Source organism: Phocoena phocoena, chromosome 19, assembly GCF_963924675.1.
Source record: "Phocoena phocoena chromosome 19, mPhoPho1.1, whole genome shotgun sequence".
Lineage (NCBI taxonomy): Eukaryota > Metazoa > Chordata > Mammalia > Artiodactyla > Phocoenidae > Phocoena > Phocoena phocoena.
In genome coordinates, this window is record NC_089237.1 from 55,271,403 (window position 1) to 55,298,583 (window position 27,181).

A 27,181-nucleotide genomic window follows, 5' to 3' on the forward strand; every position below is an offset into this window, starting at 1 on the left:
CTACTGGGCCCTGACCTTCTTGCTCTGCGGGCTCGGGGGCTGCTCGGCAGAGGCCCGTTTCCGCAGGGGCTCCGCATCCCCACCAGCGAGCAGGGCCGCCCGCACCTGCCGCAGCTCCCTCCGCTCCCGCCGCTCCGCCATCTCCTCCAGGTCCCCGGCAAACAGGGCCTTCAGCGGCGCCATCAGCTTGGGCACTGTTGGGAGGTCCCCCAAGCTGACCTACGCAGCAAGACGAAGCAGAGGCTGGGGTGAGGCCATCACGGCTCCCAGGCACTGGCCACGCCCCCATCAGCAGATGCAGCCATCATGTCAGGCCCAGCCGGGCAGAACCCGGGCACCCCCATGCCCAGCGGTGGGGACAGGCCCAGCTTGACCACCCAGGAGGACACTGCCTCCCAGGCTTGTGCAGAAGCTCAGATGATGTCACTCTGGGCACCGACTGGGCCTCCAAGAGGCTCTCAATGGACTGTGTCCAGAAGGCCCCATGCCAGTCGTGCTGCGCGTGGACGGAGGGCCTCTCAGCCCCGCCCACCCCACCTGCCCTGCCCCGCCCCAGCGGTCCCGCACCTTCATGTGGTCGAAGGCAATGCCGACTTTCTCGTTGAAGTCGGGGCTAAAGAGCGGGATCTTGGCGTAGCGCTGGCTGAAGTGGTTCAACACGATGAACCCTGCGTTCATCCGCATCCCCACGCCGATGGCCTGGGAGGTGGTGCTGCAGAGATGGGGCAACACGAGGCTGGAGGGAGCGAGTCACGCAGACCCCCCGCCCAGACTCTGCCCGTCGGACACCCGGGGGCGGGGCTCCCTGCTGCCGAGCCGGTCTTCCCACCGCCCCCAGGGGAGCCCAGGCTCTGTGCTCTCAGACCTCCCACCAGTGAGGGCCTCTGAGAAAAGCAGGGGCTACCGACTTCGGGCAACACGCTCGTCCCTTAAAATAGCGCAAGATCCGCCCCCGGCCTCCCACTTATTCAGCGTTATTTCCAGTTCTTTCCCGAGCCGCGCCTCCCCCAGAACCTTGCCTGGAGGGCGCTGCAGAAATAAAGACAGAGGCTCGGGAGACAACTGCCTGGGGTCAGAAGCCCCCAGGGCCCCCGGAGGGAAGCAGACCAGCCCAGCATCAGCAGGGAGGAGCGGGGACCGGCTGACGCAGGCTCAGGGGGCTCCGCTACCTGTGTGTCTTTTCCACGGCTTCCTCTTCCAGGCCATCTTCCAAGGTGGCCTCGTGGATCAGGAGGGTGGCGTCCTTCCCTAGAGCGTAAGCACAGGCCCTCTGAGAATACCGCCCGGCCTGGGGTGCCCACTTGTCCCCGGGCCCTGGGAGGAGGCTGCGAGTCAGGACGACAGCCAGAATCGTCGGGGGGACCAGAGGTAGCTGCCCCTGCTCACCCATCTGGACCAGAGCCTCACAGGGCATGGTGTCCCCCGAATAGACCACCTTCCAGCCGGACGTGTGGACCAGCGCGCAGCCGAAGGCGTGCTTGCAGTGCCGGACCAGGCAGGTCTGAAACTGAGGAAGCGGGTGATGGGCTCATGGCCCAGCTACGCCTCGCCCCCTCCTCCCCACGTCACACGCCCCTGTCCCCCAACCTGCCCTCCCATGCCCGGGCCCTCCCCTAACCTCCTCCAAGCCACAGGTTTCCAGCAGCAAACTAATCAACTTTTCCACTTTGGGGTTGGAGACTTCAGCTCCCTTCTGAAGGCATTTGGCAGGAATAATACTGTGAGAAGATTAAAAAACAAACATTTAATCAGAAGTTCAAGTCACTGACTGGAGAGGACCCCCAAATCGCTATGATAAAGAAAATTTAATTCTGTCATTGAGGCCGGGAGCGAGGGCACTCGGCCCCGGAACTGTGTCTGGGGGAAGTGTCAGCAAAGATCTAGGATCGGGAACAGACGTGAGGCGGGCCGAGGAGAAACACGTCGAGGCAGAGGAGCGTGTAGAGGTGGGAACCGCCTCACCGGCTCCCTGCGGTCTGAGCCTGCCTCGCACGCTCACCGTCCAGGGCCCGGGCCGGGCGCTCACCTGACGTGGTGTAGCAGCGGCTGGCACTGGGTATGATACTGCTGGAGCCAGGCCCGCAGCTGCGTGGGGGCCACTACGAGCAGCGGGTGGCACGGCTTCCCCAGCGACACCTGGAACGGGGAGATCAGAGCGCCGAGCGCACGGCGCGCGTTGCAGGGAAAACGGCGTGCTGCGGCCCGAGGTACGGCTGTGCGCGCGTGCGCATGTCTGTGCGCATGCGCTCATTCCAAAGAAAGACAAAAGGGCGGTCCAGTCCTGCACCACTCACCAGAGCCCGCTCCCTCTGTAGCAGGATGTTCAACAAGCCCTGGGAAAAAGGAGGGACACAGATCAGCCAGGTCCACACCCGACCTCCTTCCCGCGTTGGGGCCCCTGGGTGCCCGGCACTCTAACAGACCCAGCCGCCCGCCTCCGGGCGAGGGCAGCTCCGAGCAGCCGCGTGGCGAGGTGAGACGCACATGGCGCCGGGCTTGCAGACAAGCCCAGGCCCGGGCGGAGGTGCACAGCCAGGAAGAGGGAGGCAGCCCGCTCACCGTGTGGTGGTCCGCGTGCAGGTGGGACACGAACACAGCGGCGAGGGTGCCCAGGAGCTGGTCTACTTCGTCCCCGTAGTGGCGGCACAGCTGCCCGAAGGTGCCCTCCCCGCAGTCCAGCAGCAGGGACGCGTCGGAGCTATGGGAGGAGATGGTTGGGAGGAGATGGTTTGCCCTCAGGGAGGAGGGCAGGACAAGGCTGGGTGCCCGTCTCCCGGGACTGCTCAGTTCCTCCCGCGGGAGCTGCTGTCAAGGGGATGGTGGTCTCACACGTCCATCCTCGTGACACGAAATACCGTCGCGACGCTCTGTGAAGTGCACGGAGCGTACCTAGAACTACACAGATGCTGGGCACCCAAGAGAGTTTCTGCGGAAGGAGAGGGTGAGGACATGAAATCCACAAGACTCTACTGAGAAGGAACGTGGCGACAGCCGCTGTGGCCGCCAGGAGACCCCGAGGCTCTGCTTTAGCTGGCGCGGCCCGGGGACAGCGGCTGCACCAACGCCCTCCCGGAAAGGCCAGGGCCGCTTCCCGCCAGCTCCTCCGTCACAAGAGAAACACGTCCCAGACCCGTGCGCTTCTGCTGTCGGGGTGCCCCTTACAACTGCCAAGTACGCTTAACGCGTTATTTGGCTGTTAGCCATCTACCACCAGCACCCGGGTGACAAGGCAAAACTTAAAAACGAGCCTGGCTTCCCGCAGACGGCCCCGGTCCGCCTCCCTGTGGACCAACACCACCAGGCAAACTCAGGAGCCCCGAAGCTGCTCCGCACCCCAGCGGCACCAGTGAGGGGCCACGTGACACAGAGGTGGACGTGAGTCCTGGCCTGGGTCTGCCCCACCGCCAGCCGTGAGCAGCCTGGGGCAGGTGCACCGATGATGGGGGTGCAGGAGGTGGCCAGTCACTGGTTCACAGGAGGGACGTGGAAACACAGCGAGACGGCCCCTCAGCAGGGCGACGGCATACACGATACACGTCAGTGGTTTGCATCTGAAGACGTGACGGGCGGCCAACTGGGGTGACTCCCTCCAGTCCAGCTAGCTACGGAGGCCGAAAACCGCCTGCCCCCCACCCCCGCCGGGCCCCCAGCCAAGACGGGCCTCCAGGGACATACAGGCTGCACCTCAAGGTTAGCCTGGCGGGGGGAGCAGGGTCTGAGAAAAGCCCGGGCTCCCCACTGACGGGCGCCTCGTGTGCAGCAGTAATACCTGATGTTGATGAGGGTGGAGCTGACGTTCCGGATCTTCATGGGCATCGCGGAGCCCGTTCCGAGGAAGACCACTTCTGGATACCGGCTTCGCTTCTCTGTGCGAAGACACACGTCACGTTGTTCACTTCTTCGGGTCAGAAGTGAGCCAGCCCTGGAGTTAAGTCCAGCTCCCCAGGAGGGGCTGGTGGTCTGACCTCCTTACACTCGGGCCTGGGGCGAGGGGCCCCGGCGCTGCCTGGGAAGGAGAATCAAGGAATTCCACGGGCCTTTCTTCAGCAGAGTTGCTCTAAGTGTTAAATAGCAAAGGCCACCTTTTCATGCTACAAGTCAGCATTCATCTCCTGGGGCTGGGGACCCCCGGCACAGGCCCTGTTGCACTTTGCAGTGGCTCCGAGGGGCGCCAGCTCCCCAGAGAAGAGGCAGAGCCGCCTAGATTCTGAAGATGGGGCCCCGCTCAGCCTGACAGGCCCCGGGTGCACGTTTACGAATGTAATCTAAATGGACCTTTAACGTGCAAACCAGAAACCCATCTCAAGCCCACGGCACGTGCAGCCAGGAGGGCCGCCCTCTGCTCCAGCCTTGTTGCTCCGCCTCATTCGTGAGCTGAACACAACACTGGGAAGACCAAGTACTAGAAAGAGGTCCCAGAGTTCCCCAGACTGCTCTTCCTGTCAGGGCGGTGAGAGCCCAGCAACGTGAGTGCCATGGCCAGAACCTTCCATGGATCCTCCCGGCAACACCAGGACTAGACTGCCAGCCCTGCCCAGGGCACAGGAGGCCCCAGACCCGCCGCACTCAGCTCAGCGTGGGCCTCGCCAGGACAGCCTGGGCACTGTCACCTAGCCTCCAACCTAACCGGTCCGGGCGGGGGCCGGCACTGGTGGTCTTAAGTGGAGGCCAGAGAAGCAGTGGCTTCAACAGGTACACGGGGCTCGACGGGGCCATGGTGACCCTCCACTCAGTGCTGTGCGAACAGCTGCAGGAGGGCAGAGGCCAGGACACACAGGGGCTGGTCCCAGTCTGGCTCACCCGCTGGGGCCGGGCCGTCCTGCACAGTCTTCCTGTACTCCTGCACGCTCTCCTGGAAATTGGGCAGCTCCAGGGCCTCGGCAATGAATTCCTCAGGGTCGCAGGTCATGATGGCATCCCTGCAAGAAGGCATCTCAGGGCATCAGGGGAGCGTGCGGCCCCAGGCAACCACCCTGCACAGCCAGCTCAATCCCTGGGGACCGCCTGCAGAAAGTGCTTTCAAATCTAAGTGACTGGGGCCTGGGGCAGCTCCGCTCTCCTGCCCGCCAGACCTTCTCCCAGCTCAGGGGGTCTCACAGTTCCGGCTGCTCAGAACCTCTCAGCTCAAAGCGGGACGGGGCTTTGAGCTGAGAGGCGGGGGGGGACGGTGTGGGCGCTCGCACAGCCTCCTGACCTCTGCTCACTACACCAGCTAGCATCGGGCATCCCCCGGGGCTGAGGGAGGGAAGCGGGCCCCTCAAGGGCCCCAACCGTTCACCGCGACAGTGCCCGGTGTCCAGCAGTGGTCCGGAACGGGGTCTGCCCGGACACAGACGCCACGGCATGCACAGGACTCTTCCAGTTATTCAGGGGTGAGATTTTAAAAGTTAAAGATGCAGGGCAGAAAGCACCTCTCAGGTGACTGGCTGGGGTGAACGCTACAGCACCTTTCACCAGGCGCCTCGGGCAGTGCCGCCCCCGACCCGTTAACCCCCCTCTCACAGTCACCCTAAGGGAACACGGTTCTCCTCGAGGACTTTTATATAAAGCACTTGTCTCGTTACAACAGCAAAAAGCTGGAAATGCCTCCAACGCACCAACACCCGTATCTGGAACACGGGCGACAGTGTCCTTACGAAGCCTATCATGACGCGGGAAAGACTGGCAGCGGGTCAGGCCCTGAACCCGCGGTGTAGACGTGTATTTTAACACATCCCCACGTACTCAAAGATAAAAAATGCAAAATGTTAACCATCGCCGTGTCAGGGTGATGGGATTAGGGCTGACTTTCTTCACCCTACGCTCACTCATTTTCCACATTCCAAAACAACGCACACACGGCTGTTAGCAGAGGTAACTGTCAGGAAAGGACGGCCGTCAGCCCCCGTCTCCCCAGGTCAGCTTATAATGGGACGCAGCCACCGTCTGCCACCCATCGTCTGTGGCTCTTCCCGGGTCCGACGCAGAGACCACGCGGCTGAGCAGCCCGCGCTACTGACCCCTGGGCCCCACCCCCCACCCCCAACCTGAACGAGCCTGACACGCCCTGCCCCCCCCCCGCCCCCGACTGAGACCACACCCACCTCTGCCACTCGCGCCGGGGCCGGAGCTGGTACTTGAGGAGACACTGGCCGCGGACCAGGGGCACGCAGGGGGCAAGCCCTCCTTCCTGCAAGAGACAGAGCCGCGGTCCGCGGGGGGCAGCTGCCTGGGGGGCGGGCAACTGGCCGAGCTGAGCCACTACCTGGGGGCGGAGGCTGGCGAGCGGGGGGAAGATGCCGGGGTGGATGAGGCTGAGCTGCGTCTGGATCTTGTGGCTGCGGAGGTTGTGGACCGACTCACAGTGCTCGTTCAGGACCAGGTGCTGGGTGTCGGGCCCGAACCTAAGACGGACGCACACACCATCAGCAGTGTCCTTCTGGGAAGACTCCCACCCACGGGGCGGCAGCGGGGGTGGGGCGGCCAGGTACTGGGAATGTTCAAGAGGGTGAGCGACCTGTCCACCGAGGTCACCCTACGTGGCCAGACGCAGCCCTGCCCCTCCTCCTCCGAGCCCGACGTCTCTACAAAGTCAGAGGCCCTGGGTGTGGGGGAAGAGCACCCGGAAAGCCGGGGGCAAGTACAGCGCTGGGGACTTGGACGCACAGGGAGCACGAGGGGAGAAAGAGGAAAACTGTGATGGGCGTCAGCACTCAGACCCTGAGGGGCAGAGGACCCGGGCGCTGAGGAGGGACTGCCGGGGCCGGCGGGGGAGGGCAGCGTCACCACACGTCATCACGCGCCCAGGTCCAACCCCAGCAAGTCCTTCCACCCGGCGCCGGCCTCGGCCAACGAAACCAGGAGAGTAGGACCCGTCCTCCCGGTCACTGAACGTGGGTTGTCGGCAAGATCGGGAGAGGGAAATGAAGCGTGTTTGCTGCCTGACGCGTCACGGACGTTCAATAAACTGAAGCTGCGGCTTTATCCTTGCAAGACTCTTCTTTAGGAAACACACACGGGATGGTCCAGAGGCAGGATCTGTTCAGAGCTCAGGAAACCAGCCCCAGGCAAGCGGGGACAGTCTTCACAGCGGGGACGCCCCCAGGATCCAGGGAGGGAGGGAACCCCAGGGAGAGCTCAGGCGGGGGGCAGGGGCGGCGGTGGAACCGTGGCTGGCGTGCGCCGGGGCTCCTACCTCTCCATCCACTGCTGATATCTGCTATCCAGGAGCACATGCTCTGGGGTCATGTGGACCACCAGGGCCACGGGGGCTTCGGCTTTTCCTTGGAAACTGGGAGGAAGGAAGCAGGGGGCTCTGTTGGGTCAAGTGGTGCAAACTCAGGACACGCGGATCCGGGGCCGGGCAGCCAGGGAGGGCGCTGCATGGAGCCGTGGTGGCCCGGGCCTCGGCAGGGGCAGCCACAGGTCAGTGCCAGGCCGGCCTTCCCGAGCAGTTTCGGCTCTCACCTCTCCGCCCAGAGACCCCTCCTTACCTCCTGAAGGTGGCATTCTCACAGAGGGGCTGAATGAATCCTTCGTCTGGACATTCTACCACAACGAAAGTGACCCTGGGGTCTGGGGCGGTGCAGATCTCTTCAGGCAAAATCTGTGAAGTCACTGAGGTCAGGATGTGCTCCCAGGGCAGGCCCTGGAGTCACCTGCTAACGCCACATCACCCCCTCCAGAGAAGCGCCGACATAAGACCACCACCTGCGCCCTTCTCGCCCTCTCCGCTGACAGGCAGACAGGCGGCCGCCGGCTGGCAGAGGGCATTGCACACCTGAAGTGGCCAGACGGCCCGGCATGGCACGCACGGTTCTCTCAGGTCGTGTGGTCCTGACGTCCTCACATCTCGTGACAACCTCATTCCCTTGGGCCACGCGTCTGAATTCCACCCTTATGGGGTCCACCCTGAGCTCAAGTACAAGGGGAAGCATCCATCCTATAAGGAGGCCCCCAAATCCTAAAGAGACAACCTCCAGAGACGGCCCCACATGGCCAGCGCTGATGTGCAGAAGCCTAGACAAGAGACCCCACTTTATCGCTCAGCTACGTGCTGAAATCCAAGCTGTTCGGTGCCCTCAAAAGTGGTGTCTGCGGGGCCTGACCCAGGCAGTGACTCTGTCCAGCGTCCCAGCCCCTGCCTGTCACTGCTGAGACCGCAGCAACAGGGCACCTCACCTCTCTTCCTTCGAATGTGATGCTTTTCCCGTCCTTGACAGCAGCAATGATGGGCGCGATGGCAGCTGTTCCGCTGAAACGAGAGGCGAGGCCTCGGTGAGGGCGGGGCTCTGGGAGCTCAGCGAGCCCGGCGAGGCCCCCCAGCTGTCCCCGCCACTCACACTGGGAGGCCCAGCTCCTTCGCTTTGAGGACTAAGAAGTTTCCCTTCTTCATGTGGAGCTGTAAGGAAGAGATCTCCATGTAATTCCAGCGACTGATGAAGAAGCTTGGTTTTCATCATTCGTTTGGAAATCAGTTGAGTTTAGCACTAAAGCTGAATGATTTAAAACCAAGGTGTTTTATTTCCCATTAACTCCTTACACATCTAATAAAATGCAATCCATTTCCACATCACATAAGACGTGTCCTCCAAGTACCTGGAGGAGAAAACACTGTTGCTTTTGTCATCCTGCGCAGGTCAAGTAACAGCCCAAGGAGTGTCACCAGAACACATTCCAGCAGAAATGATCACGTAACCACCACGTGACACGGCATTCCAGTGACAAGGACAGGGTAGAGTGTGTGGATGGTTTTTCTCCTCTACTTTTCATGTATCTGGCAAAACTGTGCTGTTGCTTTTATACGAAGTTACGATAAAAAGTTCTCAGTATTCTCTTATTATGTTAAAAGAGAAACCAATAATCCTAACACAAAACCTCATAATCATTCTGTACTTAAAAACTCATGTCCCAACGTTTTAGAAATCCACATATTTCACACCTAATAACAGGAAAAAGTCAGAAATGGCATAAAATGTTAATACGTCTTTCAGGGTTGACTTATATTTGAATTTCATTTTCTTCCTTAGATCTTTAGAAGCTATTTGCTTTTCCTTTTAACTTCCTGCATTTAGGACACTACTCTTAGGGCTGAGTCTCCAGTTTGGATCCGAAAGCCTTATTAGGACTCTAGGATTTTCTATCTTGGAAAACGTTATCCTAGAGGAATGATGACAGCTTAACGTGAGCACATAATACAAAGATGACAGAACTTAGATGACACCTTCAGATAACGACATTAACAAGCACTGTGGTGACCACAGACCCAGATGAAACTGAATGGAGGCAAAATGTTTCTAATGTTTCACAGGAATGTCAGGCCTAAGGCCGGCAAAACCCGGGCCTCCACGACAAGCCCAGTTCAACCCGTGGAGAAAGTTGTTCCCGTCTGAAAACCCAACGCCAGCTCACAGGCCCCAGGGCAGCAGACGGCTGCCCGAAGCTCAGGCTCCTATCGGACAAGAGCTTCTCAGACCCTCGCACCCAGAGCCTATTTCTCCCACCTCCCAGAACTTGAACTAGCTTTGCTTTACCGCCTTCTGAACCCTGTGCCGAGAAGCAGCCCATTTTCAGGAAAGGGCAAAGGGGCCGCGGGATGACACAGCGGGAGCAGCAAGCACCAGGTGGGAGGAGCCAGAGGCCAGGACGCAGCCCGCAGCGACGCGGCTCCCAGGACAGCTGCCCCCAGACAGCGCCCTGATCGCACAGGACACACCATGCTCGACGTGATCTGTTCAGGAAGGACTGATGCGATGCCACTCAAAAGATTACCACGTAAACTGCTCTAGAAAATTATTCTGCTGCCTAAAGATTCAGACACACAGAAGTAACAAGCCTATGGGCAACAGTACTTAACTTTTACAAAAGTTAAGTACTTTTTATATCTAAGTAAAATAGATATAAACTATTTTTATAGATATTACTTTTTACTATCTAAGTAAGTTGATAGAAGTTATACTGGCAACAGTCTTCCAACTAACAACTAATATTAGTACTAACCTTTCATAACTGTGTTCACTGGCTGGTGTTAAAATTTTTTACAAATGGATGAAAATTACAAATGTATTTTAAAATCAACTTTACCAAGTCGACTTTAAATCATATATATTGCTTTAAAAAAAAAAAAATCAAAGCTCACGAAAAAGCAACGTAGTCTTACCGGAGATTAGACAACTGTTTGCTGCAGGTTCGAGTAAAATAAAATTTTAATGCAAAGTCCTACTAAAAGTAGGCAATTAGTCAGATCTGAAAAACACGTGATTGTAATAACATTTTCATAGCATTTGACCAACTTCAGTTTACCCATCTGGGCCTCTGTGAATGCTAGCCAATATTAAAACTAGTCCAGTGTCGACCCACCAAGGTCATGTGACCTTTCTGGACTGTTACACTTTGTTGTAATAAAATGAGAGAGAAAAAAAAAAATTAGTCCAATGTCAGAAGCTTAACGACTACAGTAAGATGATATAAAACAGACTTGAAAGAGCCTAAGTAAAGGCCTGATTCATTTGAAGGGAAATGAAGCTTTTTATGAAAAAGTAGTCTTTTGATCCTTCTCAAACTCTTCCAAAAAATCGAAGAGGAGGGAACACTCCCAGACATTGTGAAGCCATCATCACCCGATACCAAAACCAGACAAAGAACACCAAAAAAGAAAATTACAGGCCAGTATCTTTGATGAATATAGATGCAAAAATTCTCAACAAAATATTAGCAAACTGAATCCCAACAACACACAAAAAAGATCACACACCACGATCAAGTGGGATTTATCCCAGGGATGCAAGGATTCTTCAGTATATGCAAATCAATCAATGTGATACACCATATTAACAAACTGAAGGATAAAACCCATATGACCATCTCAATAGATGCAGAAAAAGCTTTCAACAAAATTCAACACCCATGTATAATAAAAACTCTCCAAAAGGTGGGCAGAGAGGGAACCTACCTCAACATAATGAAGGCCATATGTGACAAACCCACAGCAAACATTATTCTCAACGGTGAAAAAACTGAAATGATTTCCTCTAAAATCAGGAACAAGACAAGGGTGCCCACTCTCGTCATTATTATTCAACATAGCTTTGCAAGTCCTAGCCACGTCATTCAGAGAAGAAAAAGAAATAAAAGGAATCCAAACTGGCAAAGAAGAAGTAAAACTGTCATTGTTTGCAGGTGACATGATACTATATATAGAAAATCCTAAAGATGCCAGCAAACTACTAAAACTAATCAATGAATTTAGTAAAGTTGCAGGATACAAATTAATACACAGAACTCTCTTGCAGTCCTATACACTAACAACAAAAGACCAGAAAGAGAAATTAAGGAAACAATATCCCACTTACTGCAACAAAAAGAATAAAATACTTAGGAATAAACCTACCTAAGGAGGCAAAAGACCTGTATGCAGAAAACTTTAAGATACTGATGAAAGAAATCAAATATGACACAAACATATAGAGATATACCATGTGCTTGGATTGGAAGAATCAATATTGTGAAATGACTATACTACCCAAAGCGATCTACAGATTCAATGCAATCCCTGTCAAACTACCAATGGCATTTTTCACAGAATTAGAAGAAAAACTTTTACAATTTGTATGGAAACACAAAAGACCGCCAACAGCCAAAGCAATCTTGAGAAAGAAAAACAGAACTGGAGGAATCAGCCTCCCTGACTTCAGAGTATACTACAAAGCCACAGTAATCAAGACAGTATGGTACTGGCACAAAAACAGATATATATATATATATATATATATATATATATATATATATATATCAATGGAACAGGATAGAAAGCCCAGAGATAAACCCACGCATATATGGTCACCTAATCTATGACAAATCAGGCAAAAACATACAATCGAGAGGGCTTCCCTGGTGGCGCAGTGGTTAAGAATCTGCCTGGCAATGCAGGGGACACAGGTTTGAGCCCGGGTCCAGGAAGATCCCACATGCCACGGAGCAACTAAGCCCGTGCGCCACAACTACTGAGCCTGTGGCTCTGGAGCCTGCGAGCCACAACTACTGAAGCCTGCGTGCCTAGAGCCCGTGCTCCGCAGCAAGAAAAGCCGCCACAATGGGAAGCCCACACACCGCGACAAGGAGTAGCCCCCGCTCGCCGCAACTACAGAAAAGCCCGGGCGCAGGAATGAAGACCCAACACAGCCAAACAGAAATAAAATAAATTTTTAAAACTTAAAAAAATATATATACAATGGAGAAAAGACAGCCTCTTCAGTAAGTGGTGCTGGGAAAACTGGACAGCTACACATAAAATTGGAACACTCCCTAACACCATACACAAAAATAAACTCAAAATGGATTAAAGACCTAAATGTAAGGCCAGACACTATAAAACTCTTAAAGGAAAACGCAGACAGAAGGCTCTGACATATATCACAACAACATCTTTTTCGACCCATCCCCTAGAGTAATGAAAATTAGGTTCCATTAAATGGAACCTCATGAAACTTAAAAGCTTTTGCACAGCAAAGGAAACCATAAACAAGACGAAGGGACAACCCTCAGAATGGGAGAAAATATTTGCAGACAAAGTAACTGACAAAGGATTAATCTCCAAAATATACAAGCAGCTCAAACAGCTCAATATCAAAAAAAAACAACCCAATCAAAAAATGGGCAGAAGACCTAAATAGACATTTCTCCAAAGAAGGCAAACAGATGGCCAACGAGCACGTGAAAAGATGCTCAACATCACTAATTATTAGAGAAATGCAATTCAAAACTACAATGAGGTATGACCTCACACTGGTCAGAATGGCCATCATCAAAAAATCTACAAACAATAAATGCTGGAGAGTATGTGGAGAAAAGGGAACCTCCAATACACTATTGGTGGGAACGCAAACTGATTCAGCCACTGTGGAAAACAGCATGGAGTTTCCTTAAAAAACTAAAAATAGAACTACCCATTACTGGGCATATACCCAGAGAAAACCATAATTCAAAAAAATACATGCACCCCAATGCTCATAGCAGCTCTATTTACGATAGCAAAGACATGGAAGCAACATAAACGTCCATCAAGAGAGGAATGGATAAAGAAGATGTGGTACGTATATACAACGGAATATCACTCAGCAATAAAAAGGAACGAAATTGGGTCATTTGTAGGGACGTGGATGGACCTACAGAGTGTCATACACAGTGAAATAAGGCAGAAAGAGAAAAGCAAATGTCATATAATAACGCATATATGTGGAATCTAGAAAAAACGTATAAGTTATCTTATTTGCAAAGCCGAAATAGAGACACAGACGTAGAGGACAAATGTATGGATATCAGGGGGAAGCGGGTGGGGTGGGAGGAATTGGGAGACTGGGATTGACACATACACATTATTGGTACTATGTCTAAAATAGACACCTGATGGGAACACACTATATAACACAGGGAACTCTACCTAATGCACTGTGGCGACCTACATGGGAGGGAAGTCCAAAAGGGAGGGGATCTCTGTACGTGTATGGCTGATTCATTTTGCTGTGCAGTGGAGGCTAACACACATTGGAAAGCAACCATACTCCAAGAAAAATTAATTTGAAAACAAAGCAATCCCCAAATCCTCAGCAATATTTCTGCTGTAATTTTAAAAAAACATGGGGTCCATAGATATAATGGAGTATTACTCAGCAATTAAAAAGAAAAAAATGAAATAATGCCATTTCCAGCCACAGGGAAGGAGGTAGAGGTGATCGTACTAAGTGAAGGTAGTGAGACAGGGAAAGACAAGTATCCTATGACACCACTCATGGGTGGAACCTAAAAGTGGATACACATGAACTTTACAAAACAGACACAGCCTCACGGACTCAGAGGAGAAACCTGTGGTTACCGAAAGGGAAAGGTGGTGGGCAGGGAGACATGAGCAGCTTGAGGTTAACATATACACACTCCTGTTTATAAAATAATCAACAAGGACCCAGGCTACAGCACAAGGATCCCTACTCAACACTCTGGAATAACCGATATGGGAAGAGGACCCGAAAAAGCACACAGGTAGGTCTATGTATAAGGAAATCAAGTTCCTGTACACGGAGGAAAAAACAGTAGTGATAACAAAACCCGCAACGCTGTAAATCACCTACGCTCCAATAAAAAATAAAATTTAAAATAGAAAAAAAAGAAATGCCAAATCTGTGCCCCTCAGGCCTTGGTGCCCTGAGCTGGTGTCACATCCCTGGAGCCCGAGCAGGCTTGGGGCCCAAGGCTGGACCGCCAAGGGCTAAGGGAGCCAGGGAGGACATGCCAGCAAACGAGCCCCGCACCCTCTCCAGACCCAGGCGGGTTTATTCCTATTAACAAATGGAAGGATAAAAACCATATGATCAGCGAAACCAAGCAGGGTGCGCCCAAAGGATGGTGGAGCCCACGCGCTGGAAGAGCTCCGAGTCCACGCCTCCTTTGGGTCGCCCCACCTACCCACGGCAGACAGACAGCACCCCGGCAGAGCGGTGACGCTGGAGTGGGGACTGGCTGAAGGCGGGCCGGAAGGGGTGAGGGGAAGAAGTCCCGAGACACAAGCCTGGGGCGTTTCTTCTGGCCCATTGGCCTCTAACTGGCAACCCAGGAACAGCACTTTGCCTCAGGCTCTAGTTGCCGGGGACCCAGAGCCGGTCACGGAGAAATGCTGCCGCCTTGTGGCCGTTTCCCGTAACAACAACTTTAAAACCAGTGCTGAGGGGCGCTCGATCTTCACAAGGCCTGCGGGGCTGTGAATGACACCTGCCCTCAAGAAATGCCCTGGGGTAAAGCATCGGAAAAGAATTCAAAACGGGGCTGACTTTCAACAGGCCAATTTCAAGAGGTAAATTATGCACACACTGTATTAAAAAATAAAAAAGCACATGGAAAGATACTCAACATCAATCAGTATTAAAGAAATGCTAATCAAAATTACAATGAGGTATCACCTCACACCGGTCAGAATGGTGTCATCGTCAAAAAAAAGTCTACAAAGAATAAATGCTGGAGAGGGCATGGGGAAGAGGGAACCCTCCTACACCGTTGGTGGGGATGTAAATTGGTACAGCCGCTATGGAGAACAGCATGGAGGTTCCTTAAAAAACTAAACGTAGAGTTAGCATATGATCCAGCAATCCCAGTCCTGGGCTTAGATCCGGAGAAAATCCTAATTCGAAAGGATACAAGCACCCCTACTTTCAGGGCAGCACTATTTACAACAGTCAAGACATAGAAGCACCCAAATCGTCCAATGACAGATAAATGAAGCATATGTGGTACATATATGCGCTGGAATACTACTCGGCCATAAAAAAAGAATGAACTAATGCCATTTCCAGCAACAAGGATGGACTGAGAGATTATCATACTCAGTGAAGTAGGTCAGAGAAAGACAAACATCATATCAATTACAGGTGCAATCTACACATTTGTACAATCCAACTAACTTACAAGAGAAACAGACTCTCAGACTAAGAAAACTTATGGTTATCGAAAAGGAAAGATGGGGGGAATAATTTAGGAGCTTGGTTATATTCAGTCGATATTCAAAAAGGACCTACTGAATAACACAGGGAACGCTACTGAACACACTGTAAGAACTTACTTTGGGGAAAAGAAACCGAGGAAGAATACATATACGTCAATGTGTAACTAAATCAGGTTCCTGTATGCCTAAAACAAACACAACCTTGGAAGAAATCAACTCTACTCCAATATAAAATAAAAATTAAAAGAAAAGAAAAAGAAAAAACAAGAGTGGAGCATGGAGAAGTGCTGCCGCCTTGTGGCTCTTTCCCGTAACAACAGCTTTGAAACCCGTGCTGATGGGCACTCAAAACTCACAAGGCCTGTGGGGCTGTCAAGGAAAGACACCTGTCCTCCAGAAATGCCCCAGGTAGGGCATCGCAAAAGAATTCAGAAGAGGGCAGACACTTGAGAAGCCAGTTTCAAGAGGTGCGTTTTACTTACCCCGTTTACAAAAAAACCACATGAAAAGATGTCCAACACTGCGAAGTATTAGAGAAATGCAAACCAAAACAACGAGGTTATCACCTTACGCTGGTCAGAACTGCCACTGTCAAACAGTCGACGAACAATGAAGGCTGGAGAGGGTGTGGAGAAAAGGGAACCCTCCTGCACTGTTGGTGGGAATGTAAACTGATACAGCCACTACGGAGAACAGTATGGAGGGTCCTTAAAAAACTAAGAACAGAAATACCATATGACCCAGCAATCCCACTAGAGCCAGCAATCCCACTACTGGGCATACACCCTGAGAAAACCATAATTCAAAGAGAGACATGCACCACAATGTTCACTGCAGCTCTATTTACAATAGCCAGGACCTGGAAGCAACCTAAGTGTCCATCAACAGATGAATGGATAAAGAAGATGTGGTACATATATACAATGGACTATTACTCAGCCATAAAAAGGAACAAAATTGGGTCAGCTGTAGAGATATGGATGGATCTAGAAAACTGTCAAACAGTGAAGTAAGTCAGAAAGAGAAAAACAAATATCATATATTAAAGCATACATGTCGAATCTGAAAAAATTGGTGTAGACAATCTTATTTACAAAGCAGAAATAGACACAGAGATGTAGAGAAGAAATGTATGGCTACCAAGTTGGGGGGCGATGAATTGGGATACTGAGACTGACATGTAAACACTATTGATACTATGTATAAAATAGATAACTAATGAGAACCTATCGTATAGCTCAGGGAACTCTACCCAATTCTGTGGTGACGTAAATCAAGGAAATCCAAAAAAATAGGGGATATATGTATACGTATAGCTGATTCACTTTGCTATACGCTAGAAACACAGTACTGTAAAGTAACTATACTCCAATAAAACAAAATTAGTACGTCAGCAGTGTAACAACTACAGGAAGATGATATAAACTAAAAGAGGTGAAGGAGCCTCGATAAAGGCCTGATTCATCTGAAGGGAAACAAAGCTTTTTGTGAAAAAGTAGTCCTTTAATCCTTCTCAAACTCTTCCAAAAAATTGAAGAGGAGGGAACACTCCCAAAGACATTCTATGAAGCCATCATCACCCTGATACCAAAACCAGACAAAGACAACACCAAAAAAGATAATTACAGGCCAACATCTTTGATGAATATAGATGCAAAAATTCAATAAAATATTAGCAAACTGAACCCAACAATACACAAAAAAGATCACACACCATGACCAAGTGGGATTCATCCCAAGTTCACAAGGATGGTTCAACATACTCAAATCAATGTGATACACACCACGTCAACAAAAGACAAAAAACACACAATCATCTCAATAGATGCAGAAAAAGCATTCAACAAAATTCAACATCCATTTCATGATAAAAACTCTTATCAAAGTGCGTAGGGAGGGACCACGTCTCAAGATAATAAAAGCTATTTATGACAAACCCACAGCCAACATAATACTCAATGGTGAAAAGCTGAAAGCCTTCCTGCTAAAATCTGGAACAAGGATGTTCCACTCTCACCTCTTCTATTCAACGTAGTACTGGAAGTCCTAGCCACAGTAATCAAAGAAGAAAAAGAAATTAAAGGTATCCAAATTGGAAGGGAAGAGGCAAACCTGTCATTATTTGCAAATAATATGATACTATATATAGAAAACACTAAAGACTACACACAGAAACTACCAGAACTGATAAACCAATTCAGCAAGGTAGCAGGATACAAGATTAACATACAGAAATCAGTTGCATTTCTTTACATCAACAATGAAATATCAGAAAGGGAATGTAAAAAAATAATACCTTTTAAAATCACAACCCAAAGAATAAAATACTTAGGAATAAACCTTGCCAAGGAAGTGAAAGACATATGCTGAGAACTATAAAACATTAATAAAGGAAGTCGAAGATGATTTAAAGAAATGGAAAGATATCCCATGCTCTTGAATAGGAGAAATTAATATTGTTAAAATGGCCATACTACCCAAAGCAATCTACAGATGTAATGTGATCCCTATCAAATTACCCATGATATTTTTCAAAGTACAACAAACCTAAAATTCATATGGAACCACAAAAGATCCAGAATTGCCAGAGCAATCCTGAAGAAAAACAACAAAGCAGGAAGCATAACCCGCCCCCAGACTTCAGACAAAACTACAAAGTTACAGCAAGCAAAACAGCATGGTACTGCCACAAAAACAGACAAATGGATCAATGGAACCAAAGAGAGAGCCCAGAAATAAACCCACACACCTACCGCCAATTAATCTTCAACAAAGGAGGCAAGAATATACAATGGGAAAAACAGTCTCTTCAGCAAGTGGTGTTGGGAAAGTTGGACAGCCACATGTAAATCAATGAAGTTAGAACACACCTTCTCACCATACACAAAAGTAAACTCAAAATGGCTTAAAGAATTAAACATAAGACATGACACCATAAAACTCCTAGAAGAGAACACAGTCAAAACATTCTCTGACATAAACCCTACCAATGTTTTCTTGGTCAGTCTCCCAAGGCAACAGAAATAAAAACAAACAAATGGGACTTAATCAAACTTACAAGCTTTTGCACAGCAAAGGAAACCATAAACAAAAAGAAAAGACAACCTGTAGAATGGAAGAAAATATTTGCAAACAATGCAACAAACAAGGGCTAATTTCCAAAATATACAAACCGTCATACAACTCAACACCAGAAAAACCAACAACCCAATCCAAAAATGGGCAGAAGACCTAAACAGATATTTCTCCAAAGAAGACATACAGATTGGCCAATAGGCACATGAAAAGACACTCAACATTGCTAATTATTAGAGAAATGCAAATCAAAACTACAATGAGCTACCACCTCACACCGGTCAGAATGGCCATCATTCAAAAGTCTACAAATAAATGCTGGAGAGGGTGTGGAGAAAAGGGAATCCTCCTACACTGTTGGTGCAAATGTAAATTGGTTCAGCCACTACGGAAAACAGTATGGAGGTTCCTCAGAAAACCAAAAATAGAATTACCATACAATCCAGCAATCCCACTCCTGGGCATATATCCAGACAAAAGTCTAATTCAAAAAGATACGTGCACCCCTATGATCACAGCAGCCGAGACAAAGAAACCACCTAAATGTCCATCAACAGATGAATGAATGAAGATGTGGTACATACATACAATGGAATACTCCTCAGCCATAAAAAAGAATGAAATAATGCCATTTGCAGTAACTTGGATGCCAACTAGAGATTATCACACTAAGTGAAGTAAGTCAGAAAGAGAAAGACAAATACCATATGCTATCACTAATATGTGGAATCTAAAATATGACACAAACGAACTTATCTATGAAACAGACTCACAGACATAGAGAACAGACTTGTGGTGGGTGCGGGGCGGGGGAGGGATGAAGTGGGAGGTTGGGATTAGCAGATGCAAACTATTATATATAGGATGGATAAACAGTAAGGTCATACTGTATAGCACAGGGAACCATCTTCAATATCCTGTGATAAACCATAATGGAAAATATAAAAAAGAATGTATATGTGTATAACTGAGTCACTTTGCTATACAGCAGTAATTAACAGAACACTGTAAATCAACTATACTTCAAACAAAAAAAAATTCCTAAAAAAAAAAAAGTAGTCTTTAACTTCAGAAACTTATCAACTATTTCTGAAGTTCAAGAGAGAGGCTCACAGCCAAATATGAAACATGTCTCTGTAGCCTGACTCTGGCTGGAAGAGAATCTGGAAGTACATACAAGCATAGGTGGTTTACTGGGAACCAGGGTAACTGTTTCCTCTGAACACAGGTGACGGTAGGAGCTGCTACCTTCAAACCACCGGAAACCCTTAGGTCACCAGACACATGTTCAGGTAGAACGTCCAGCAAGGTGCTTACCTTACAGACAAAAGCTACGACCAAGGAGGGGTCCCTGCCGTGCATTTTCTGGCCAACACCTGAGGAGAAACAAATCCGACCACACAAGGTAAATAGCAATGTCTCCAGGTGCCACAGATCGGTGATCGTCTGATACCTAACCTGACTTCACACAAACTTATATGGATGGAACTGTTCGGATACAAAGGTCAAAGAAACACTGGTATTTTTTCCTCAAGCAGATCTTTTCTTTTCCCTACTCGTGTTGAGATCTGAGTAAACAAAAATGCAAAATGCAAACCAGAAAATGGCAAGTGAAATGTTTAAAAAAATGACACATTTTACCTAGATTTACCTAGAAGTAGAGATGTGGGGGAAAAGTAAGTTGTAACGTGTTTTACAAACAAATGTAGGAATATGGGAAATAACACAAAAGCTACAAGGCCTGCAGAAACGACGTGTGTGTCAGCCCTCACCTGAGCCACCCAAAAAGGACAGCACGGAGGGCCAGCCCCTTGTCGGTCCTCAGACAGACACGGCCTCGAGGCAGAGACAGTAACTTATCAACCCTGCCCACCCCTGGACAACAGCATCCTCAAGCAGCCCAATTCGTTTGATACGTCTCATCCTGGCATTTTAATCCAGTTTCCCAGTAGGCTGTCATTCTGGAAGAAAAGGTGCAAATCCACTCGTTGATGTAACTGTTCTGCCTGCTTAGCTGTTAGGTTCTGCACTCGGGAAAAATTAACTTGCATTACTGCTGCCTTAACGAGAGACGAAAAGTTCATCGTGGCTTCTCTGCACTGCTGACAGTGCTGGAGCACCTTCTTGGTGTGTGGGGTTCTGCAGATATGATGGGTGCACATATAACGAAGGGACTTTGATCTGGGGATGACACTGACTTGCTACAAGTGAAATGGGAATTCAAAAAAAAATCCCAAGACTGTAACGAATCGTAAAGACTTAATGATCTATGCTGGATGACGAAATAAACAATGTAACTTTATACCAAAAAAAAAAAAGAGAAACACAAAGCCTCCCAGTCAATCATTTGCCAGGTCCTGCTCTTCCTCTGGTTAAACTGAAGCCAAAGCTTGGGGCTCCCCAGGGCTGCGGATTGGCCCCTACAGCTTCATGTGGCCGCTTTTAAAGACAACCTTCTCACCTGCCCCCCACAGCCGAATCCTAACGCGATAAGAAAAAGCGTCTGTTTTGCACACTGAACTTCCTTATGACAAAGATTCGAAGCAGCGAACGGATTAGGACGGGCTCGCACCCCCGCCAGCGCGCCGCTGCCCGCGCGCCATTACCATCCGCCAGGTACTGCTCCCCTTCTGCCGGTCCCGGGTCTGGAGACGGCTCTGGACTCAGCCTCTCTGCACTCCGCGCCGGCTGCTGCTTCCCGTTCACCTGTTCACCTGGTTGGGAAGGGAAACGAGCGAGTGACACACGCCGAGGGCAAGCTCACAGCCAGGTCGCCCACCGTGCCGGCCTGTCCTCTACTGGCCACCTCCCCGCCTGGCTCTGGGCTACACGCCCATCCTCCTCATCTTGAGGTTTCTGCCCAGGTCCCAGCCTGACCGCAGCGGGGACTCGAGAGCGTGCTGAGCAGAGAGCACCTGCGCACTCGGCTGCTTCATCCACCGCCATCACGCTCCGCCCAGACCTTGGCCCAAGGTTCCCCATCGCCACGAGGCGTGGCACCACTGGGCACTCAGTTCAGTCAAGGTCAGAAAAACACTCCCCTGGCTCTCCAGCGGTTAGGGCTGCATGCTTTCACTGCATGGGGCCCCGGGTCCGATTCCTGGTTGGGGAACTAAGGTCCCGCAGGCCGCCGTGTGGCGAACGGAAGAAATCCCTGCCCCAAGAGGCGGGCACACGGCGGCTGGTCTCGGCGACCCCCCGCCCCGCCCGGCCCTCTGAGCTGCCTGGTCTTCCGGGCTCACCGGGCGGGCTCAGCACTGATCACTCGCACGTGTCGGAGGGTACGGGGCCACGTGCTGGAGTGGGGCGCACGCCAGGCTAGGGGCGCGGCCGGGGGAGGACACGCGAGGAGAGTGAGCTGGGCCGGCGCAGGCCCGTCTCCCAGCGGGTCCCGGGCTCCTCCGGCCGGGGGTGCGGGCTGGTCTGCCCCCCTCTGCACGCAGCAAGCTCAGACCAGGTGACGGGCGAGGAGCCGGCCCTGCACGTCGCCCACAGTCGGGAGACCGACGCAGAGCGTCAGCCAGACCCCAGGGCGGCACGGACGCAGCAGTGCCTCGCCTGCAGCCTGCCTGTCTCCGTGTCAGGACCACACGTCAGGCCCCGGGGCCTGAGGAGGCCCTCGAGCCCTTCTGACCGCCAGCCGGGCTGCCGCTGCCGCTTACGAACAAGGCTCGCCTGTGCCCACCTCTCCAAGCCCTTGCATCCCAGGAGGGCGCCCACACCTGTGGCAATGATCCCTGGCGATAAACGGGCAGATCTGAGGGCACAGCCTGATTACCTGACGCCCCAAAGTGCAATCACGATCGTTACATACGAGGTAAACGCGTCTGTCCTCAAGGTCATAAGCTCCTTCAGGGCAGGAACTCCTCGGATAAACTTCCTAATCGTGCTCAGAACACAAAGCCAGGTACACAGGCCAGTGATCGGCAGTTTCTGTTGCCACCTGCCTTCCTGACGCCGGACCCACGTCCTCCCACTCCTGGGAATCGCAGCCTCACACTCACTGTAGATGGGGACCTGGAAGACGGTCATGGTCTCGTCCTGGTACTCCGGCGCGGAGTGGGGTCGCACCGCTGCGGGGAAAAGACCACAGGACAGTGACTGCAGCAGCGAACGAGGGAGGCGTGAGGATCAAGCCCGCATCGCTGCCCACGACTCTGGCGGGAGTCTGTGCTAAAGCCAGAATTTCTGAGTCAACCGAAGCGTTTAGGGAAACGGCGAAAACATATTGTCATCAGCCACTAATATTTAGGTCAGCCACGGGAGAAGACACACGACGATCACAGGCGATAACCCGCTAAAATAAACACGAAGCCGAGACTTAAACGTGAGAGACACAGGCAAACGCTCGGCATCGCGAGGCCCGGGACACATTCTGAAATGAAGTACTAGTGTTTCTACAGAAGAACAAGCCAGAGACGCACCGGGCTCTGCCGGCACATCGGCCAGGCCTCCTCCCATCAAGCGGCCACGCGCCTCCCGCCCAGTCAGCCGCTCACAGCCCTTCTAACTACAAGGGACCCAAGGCCACTCGATGACGAGAACCACCTGTAGGGCCAGGGCGGAGCCTCGGGGCCCCAAGGGAGACCCCCACCCAGCACGCAGCAGCTTTTAACTCACTCCTGCCTCCCCTGCCCGTGTCTGGGGAGAAGTGGGAGGTGAGGGCGCAGCAAGGGATAGTTTAAAAATTCATCTCACGTGGATGAAGCGTTTGACTTTAAGGTTTAATTTCGTCAGCTTCTATGGATTCTGATTTGAGAGACGGGGACATATGAGACAGAAATGGCAATGAGTCATAATCAAGGACATACCCAGGTCTATTCCTTTCAGTGGACCAGAAAATATTTTGATAGCTTCCAGGTACTTTTCCTAAGAAAGAAAAAGAAGTGAGCAGTTATGGCTGCACAGGAGGACACAGCAACACGTCCAAGTACACGAGAGGCATCAAAGGTACCGACATAAAACACAGTTCACAGAGTACTTTGAACTTCCTTCGTACAAATATTTACTGAGTGTCCACCACATGTTAGATGCCAAGGGGTCAGCAGTGAAAAGATGGGGTCCCTGCCCTCACGGAACTTAAGAATCCAGAGGGAGACAGAAACAATACAAGTGACAACCAGCAGCCGTGGTGCTGAGGGACCTGCAGATATGAAAAACGCGGGGAGCTGGGATCCGACCCATCTGGAGAGCCAGGGGCAGCTCCTGAGCAAACACCCTTTGAGGTGAGCCCTGAAAGAAGGACACAGGCGTGGCAAGAGGGGAACTGGTGCGTGGACGAAGGCCTGAGACAGGAAGGGGCTTCCGTGAAGAGCTAAAAGCCGGCCCGCAGCCCCGCCTGGTGACCAGGGCACAGATGCCAGGGCCGGCGAGGGCCTGGGCCGACAGGACCTGTGGGCCACGTGAAGGCGTTTGCACTGTGTGTACAACAAAGACCCTTGAAGTGTTTTAGGATGAAGTGACCCGCCTGCGGTTCCGCTTGGGAGGGGTCCCTCTGGCCGCAGTGCTGGACGGTCACAGGAGGGCAGGATTGGACATGGGAAGCAATGGCAGTAGAAGGTGTAGGGACAGACCAACGAGAAGAAGACAGAGGGACGGCCATGCAGCATTATTCTGGGGACACACTTTACAGGGCTGGCCTTTTACCCTAGCACCTGGGAAGCGAACCCTTACGCTAACAATGTGTACACAACCTCTCGACAGTGTCCTTAGCTGGCTGGGAAGGGACGAAGATGTCTGAAATGTAATAAATAAGGATAAAAGCTGACATCTGTTGTGTCCATATGGCGTGAAACACCTGATAAAGAATGAGTGTCTTGCGTGTTACCTCGTTTAATCCTTACAACTGCAAACCATCTCACAGATGAAGACACTGAGGCTCCAGAAAGGAAAGTAACTCAATCAAGGTCACAGAGTTAATAAGGTTTATGGACTCAGGTGTCTTTAACTCGAAAGGCAAAGTATTTATGCCAACGTCAATTAACTCTGGAGGGCAGAAGGCTGATTTGTAAAATTGGAAACCCTTGTTACTCCCATTGAACTGGAGGGCTTAGCTTTGACAGCTGAGTCAGGAGAGACTCACCAGTTGTGGAGGTCCAGAGAGCACACACTTTGGAACCCCGGTTTCCTTTAAGGTAAGAATCATTCCTAAAAGGGACGAATAAAATCAGACCTCTCATCACCCTGACCCGTAGTTGCGGCCAGGAGGCGCACTCCTTACTCCACTTGCTGGTTTTCTGCTTGTTGTGCATGTGTAGAGCAGAAGGGATGCTGGCTAGACCTACAAGGGACACCGGCCATCACTCAAATGCCTCCAGAACGGGCAGGACCTGATACTAGGGTGAGGTACCTCGGGTGCAAAATCATGCCAAGTCAGAGGCAGGCCACAGATTCCGCACCCTGGGTGCTTCCTGGCCTCACCTGAGTCTCAGCTCTGGGAATGAGACTGGTTCAGCCTCCACTCCCTCCTACCTGCTCCACAGACCTTACAGAATCTGGTGGCAAAACAATCTCGATCCTTCTAATTGATGGGCATAAACAAGGGGGTAATCTGGACACTGGGCATCTGTGTGTAGCGAGGGGACGGTCTCAATGGTGAATACTGATATATTGACTGCAATCAGCATCCCCACACGCTCCAGTTTGTCCCACACCTCCAGTCCAGCAACTCAATAAATGAGGTGGATGGTTAACACCTGCAGGCAGCATCTACTTTAAAATCTACTTTTCTGAGTCAGCTTTTGATTCTCCCTGCTGCAGCTGACGGGGCCGGCATAAAAAGTATTCCAGAGCCCCTGGATTCCAAAGTCGGGCAAAAAAAGGGCCAGGCAGGTTAAAATCCCAGACACCTCCCCCCAGCCCCTGACCTGGGAAAGAATATACTCACCACACAGCCCTCCGACATTAGACCAGTGCATTCGGGTCAGGAATATGTTGTCCAAACGAGACACCTTCAGCCTAAGAAAAAGAAAGCGCTGGAGCAGGACAAAACAGAAGGACCAGGGACCCATTCTCCTGCCGTAACAACCCTCCTGCCTCAAAGCCGCAGAGTCATTCCCCACCCCGCAGGAAAATGGCTGGCTCACTTGTGCTCCTGCATGAGTCGCTGGATGCCTTCCCCGCAGTTGAAGAGATACCTAAAGGACGAACATTACACCAGAGAGTCATTAGATTCGGTTCTGTAAAACCTCTGCCACCGTTTATATGCTTTGTTGTACACCACAGGGGAAAACAACTAAAAACACGTGCTGTGCTACCAACCGCATTTCTGCTGTTGGGATGCTGGGGTTTGAACCCTCCTCAGCAGAGGCAGGGACGGATCTGGGGCCTGAGTAGGCTCGAACTGGGGCGAGATGCGTCCTTTCCCCATCACCTCCTCCGCAGGCCTGCCCACCCCCAACACGAACTAGGAGGCCCTGGTCCTGGGGTGCACGGGAGGGGGCTCGGGGCCGAGGCTTCGGAAGGGAACGCTTATACCCGAGTCTGTCTAAAGGTCAGCGGGGATCTAGGCTCTCGCATCCACACTGGGAAGGGGGGGATAGACGGGGTACCAAGCCCAGGAAGGGGCCCCGATGCTCTGGGCGCTCAGCACTGCGGCCTGCGGGGCGGGGCTTGGCCAGGGGACCCGCTGGGCCGGCCGGACCCCGGCGCGGCTCACTGACCGGTTGAACTCGGAGAAGACGTAGAGCGCAGCGCCTGCATCCCGGCCGCCGGCCGCCACCACCTGCAGGTACACGGTGTTCGGGCCCCCGGGCACCCACGACGGGCCGCGCTTCTCCCGCGTGCGTAGGTGCCGCAGCGGGTCCTTGGGCGGCCGCGGCCGGCGAGTCGGCCCCTGAGACATGGCACGCCCGGCCGCGCACCGCAGCCCCAGCAGCGAGCGCAGAGCCAACATGCGCCCCCTCCTCCCGCTCCTGGGCGCAGCCGGCGGTCTTGCTCCGCGTGCCCCATGCGCCGCCCCTCCCCCGCGTGGCGCCCCAGCCAGTCAGCGCGCCGCCAGCCGGGCCGCCCGCCTACGCGAGGCCGCGCGTCCAATAGGGAGGAGCCTCGTCGCTCCGGACGTGTCAATTGGCGGTGGCCATAGAGAGGAGGAATGCTAGAGCGCCCTGAACGGCCCCGCCCCTGGTCTCTTTCCGGCTTCCCCGCGTCAATTCTTTCCGGAAATCTTCCCTCGCCTGGGCGGGGCTTCTGGGAGCGCAGGACCGGAAAAGGCAATGCCAGCCAGACCAGGTTCTCGGAGTGGAGTTGGCTGAGGGGTGATCGACCCGTCCCTACCGACTCCAAGGTGTCCCCTTAGACAAGTTACCCCTTTGTGGTTGTTTTTAGGATTAAATGTCAGGAGGTAAACTAGAGCTTTACCACAGAAGTTTTGCTAATTTTATTTCCATTGTAATTCGCATGAATACACGTTTCAGATGTTTTTACTGGCTTGTGGAAAGAAAAGCAAGAATGGGGTTAAGAGAACAAGCTCTGGAACAAGCGAGTCCTGGGTCTCTTATTAGTTGAGCTTGGTTCCTTATCTGTCAAGTGGGGATAGTCACAGTATTCACTTCATAAGGTTTTTTAGAATTAAATCACCTAATAATATATTTTTATTATAAAATTATTTTAATGATTTAAAAGCTGAACATCCTCCTTTAA

The 27,181-nt window shown here is 51.6% G+C and overlaps 1 protein-coding gene across 2 annotated transcripts; it reads right to left on the reverse strand.

The window, feature by feature from the left end:
- ELAC2 (elaC ribonuclease Z 2) lies at positions 1–26,435 on the reverse strand. Of its 2 annotated transcripts, XM_065896873.1 has the most exons (24): positions 26,203–26,435; positions 25,627–25,677; positions 25,428–25,498; positions 24,624–24,688; positions 23,353–23,410; positions 22,540–22,614; positions 21,148–21,255; positions 19,859–19,917; positions 8,322–8,380; positions 8,161–8,233; positions 7,473–7,585; positions 7,175–7,270; positions 6,245–6,383; positions 6,084–6,169; positions 4,801–4,919; positions 3,770–3,866; positions 2,560–2,698; positions 2,295–2,333; positions 2,027–2,136; positions 1,619–1,718; positions 1,387–1,507; positions 1,170–1,248; positions 568–712; positions 1–219 (listed from the first exon to the last, which is right to left on the reverse strand). In XM_065896873.1, exons 1-24 carry the CDS (start codon positions 26,433–26,435, stop codon positions 1–3), a joined length of 2,454 nt encoding a protein of 817 aa, XP_065752945.1. The 2 variants fall into 2 exon arrangements, with proteins under 2 accessions (XP_065752945.1, XP_065752946.1); XM_065896874.1 differs by lacking the exon at positions 21,148–21,255 and having other exon boundaries at positions 22,546–22,614.
- Positions 26,436–27,181: the final 746 nt, after the last annotated feature.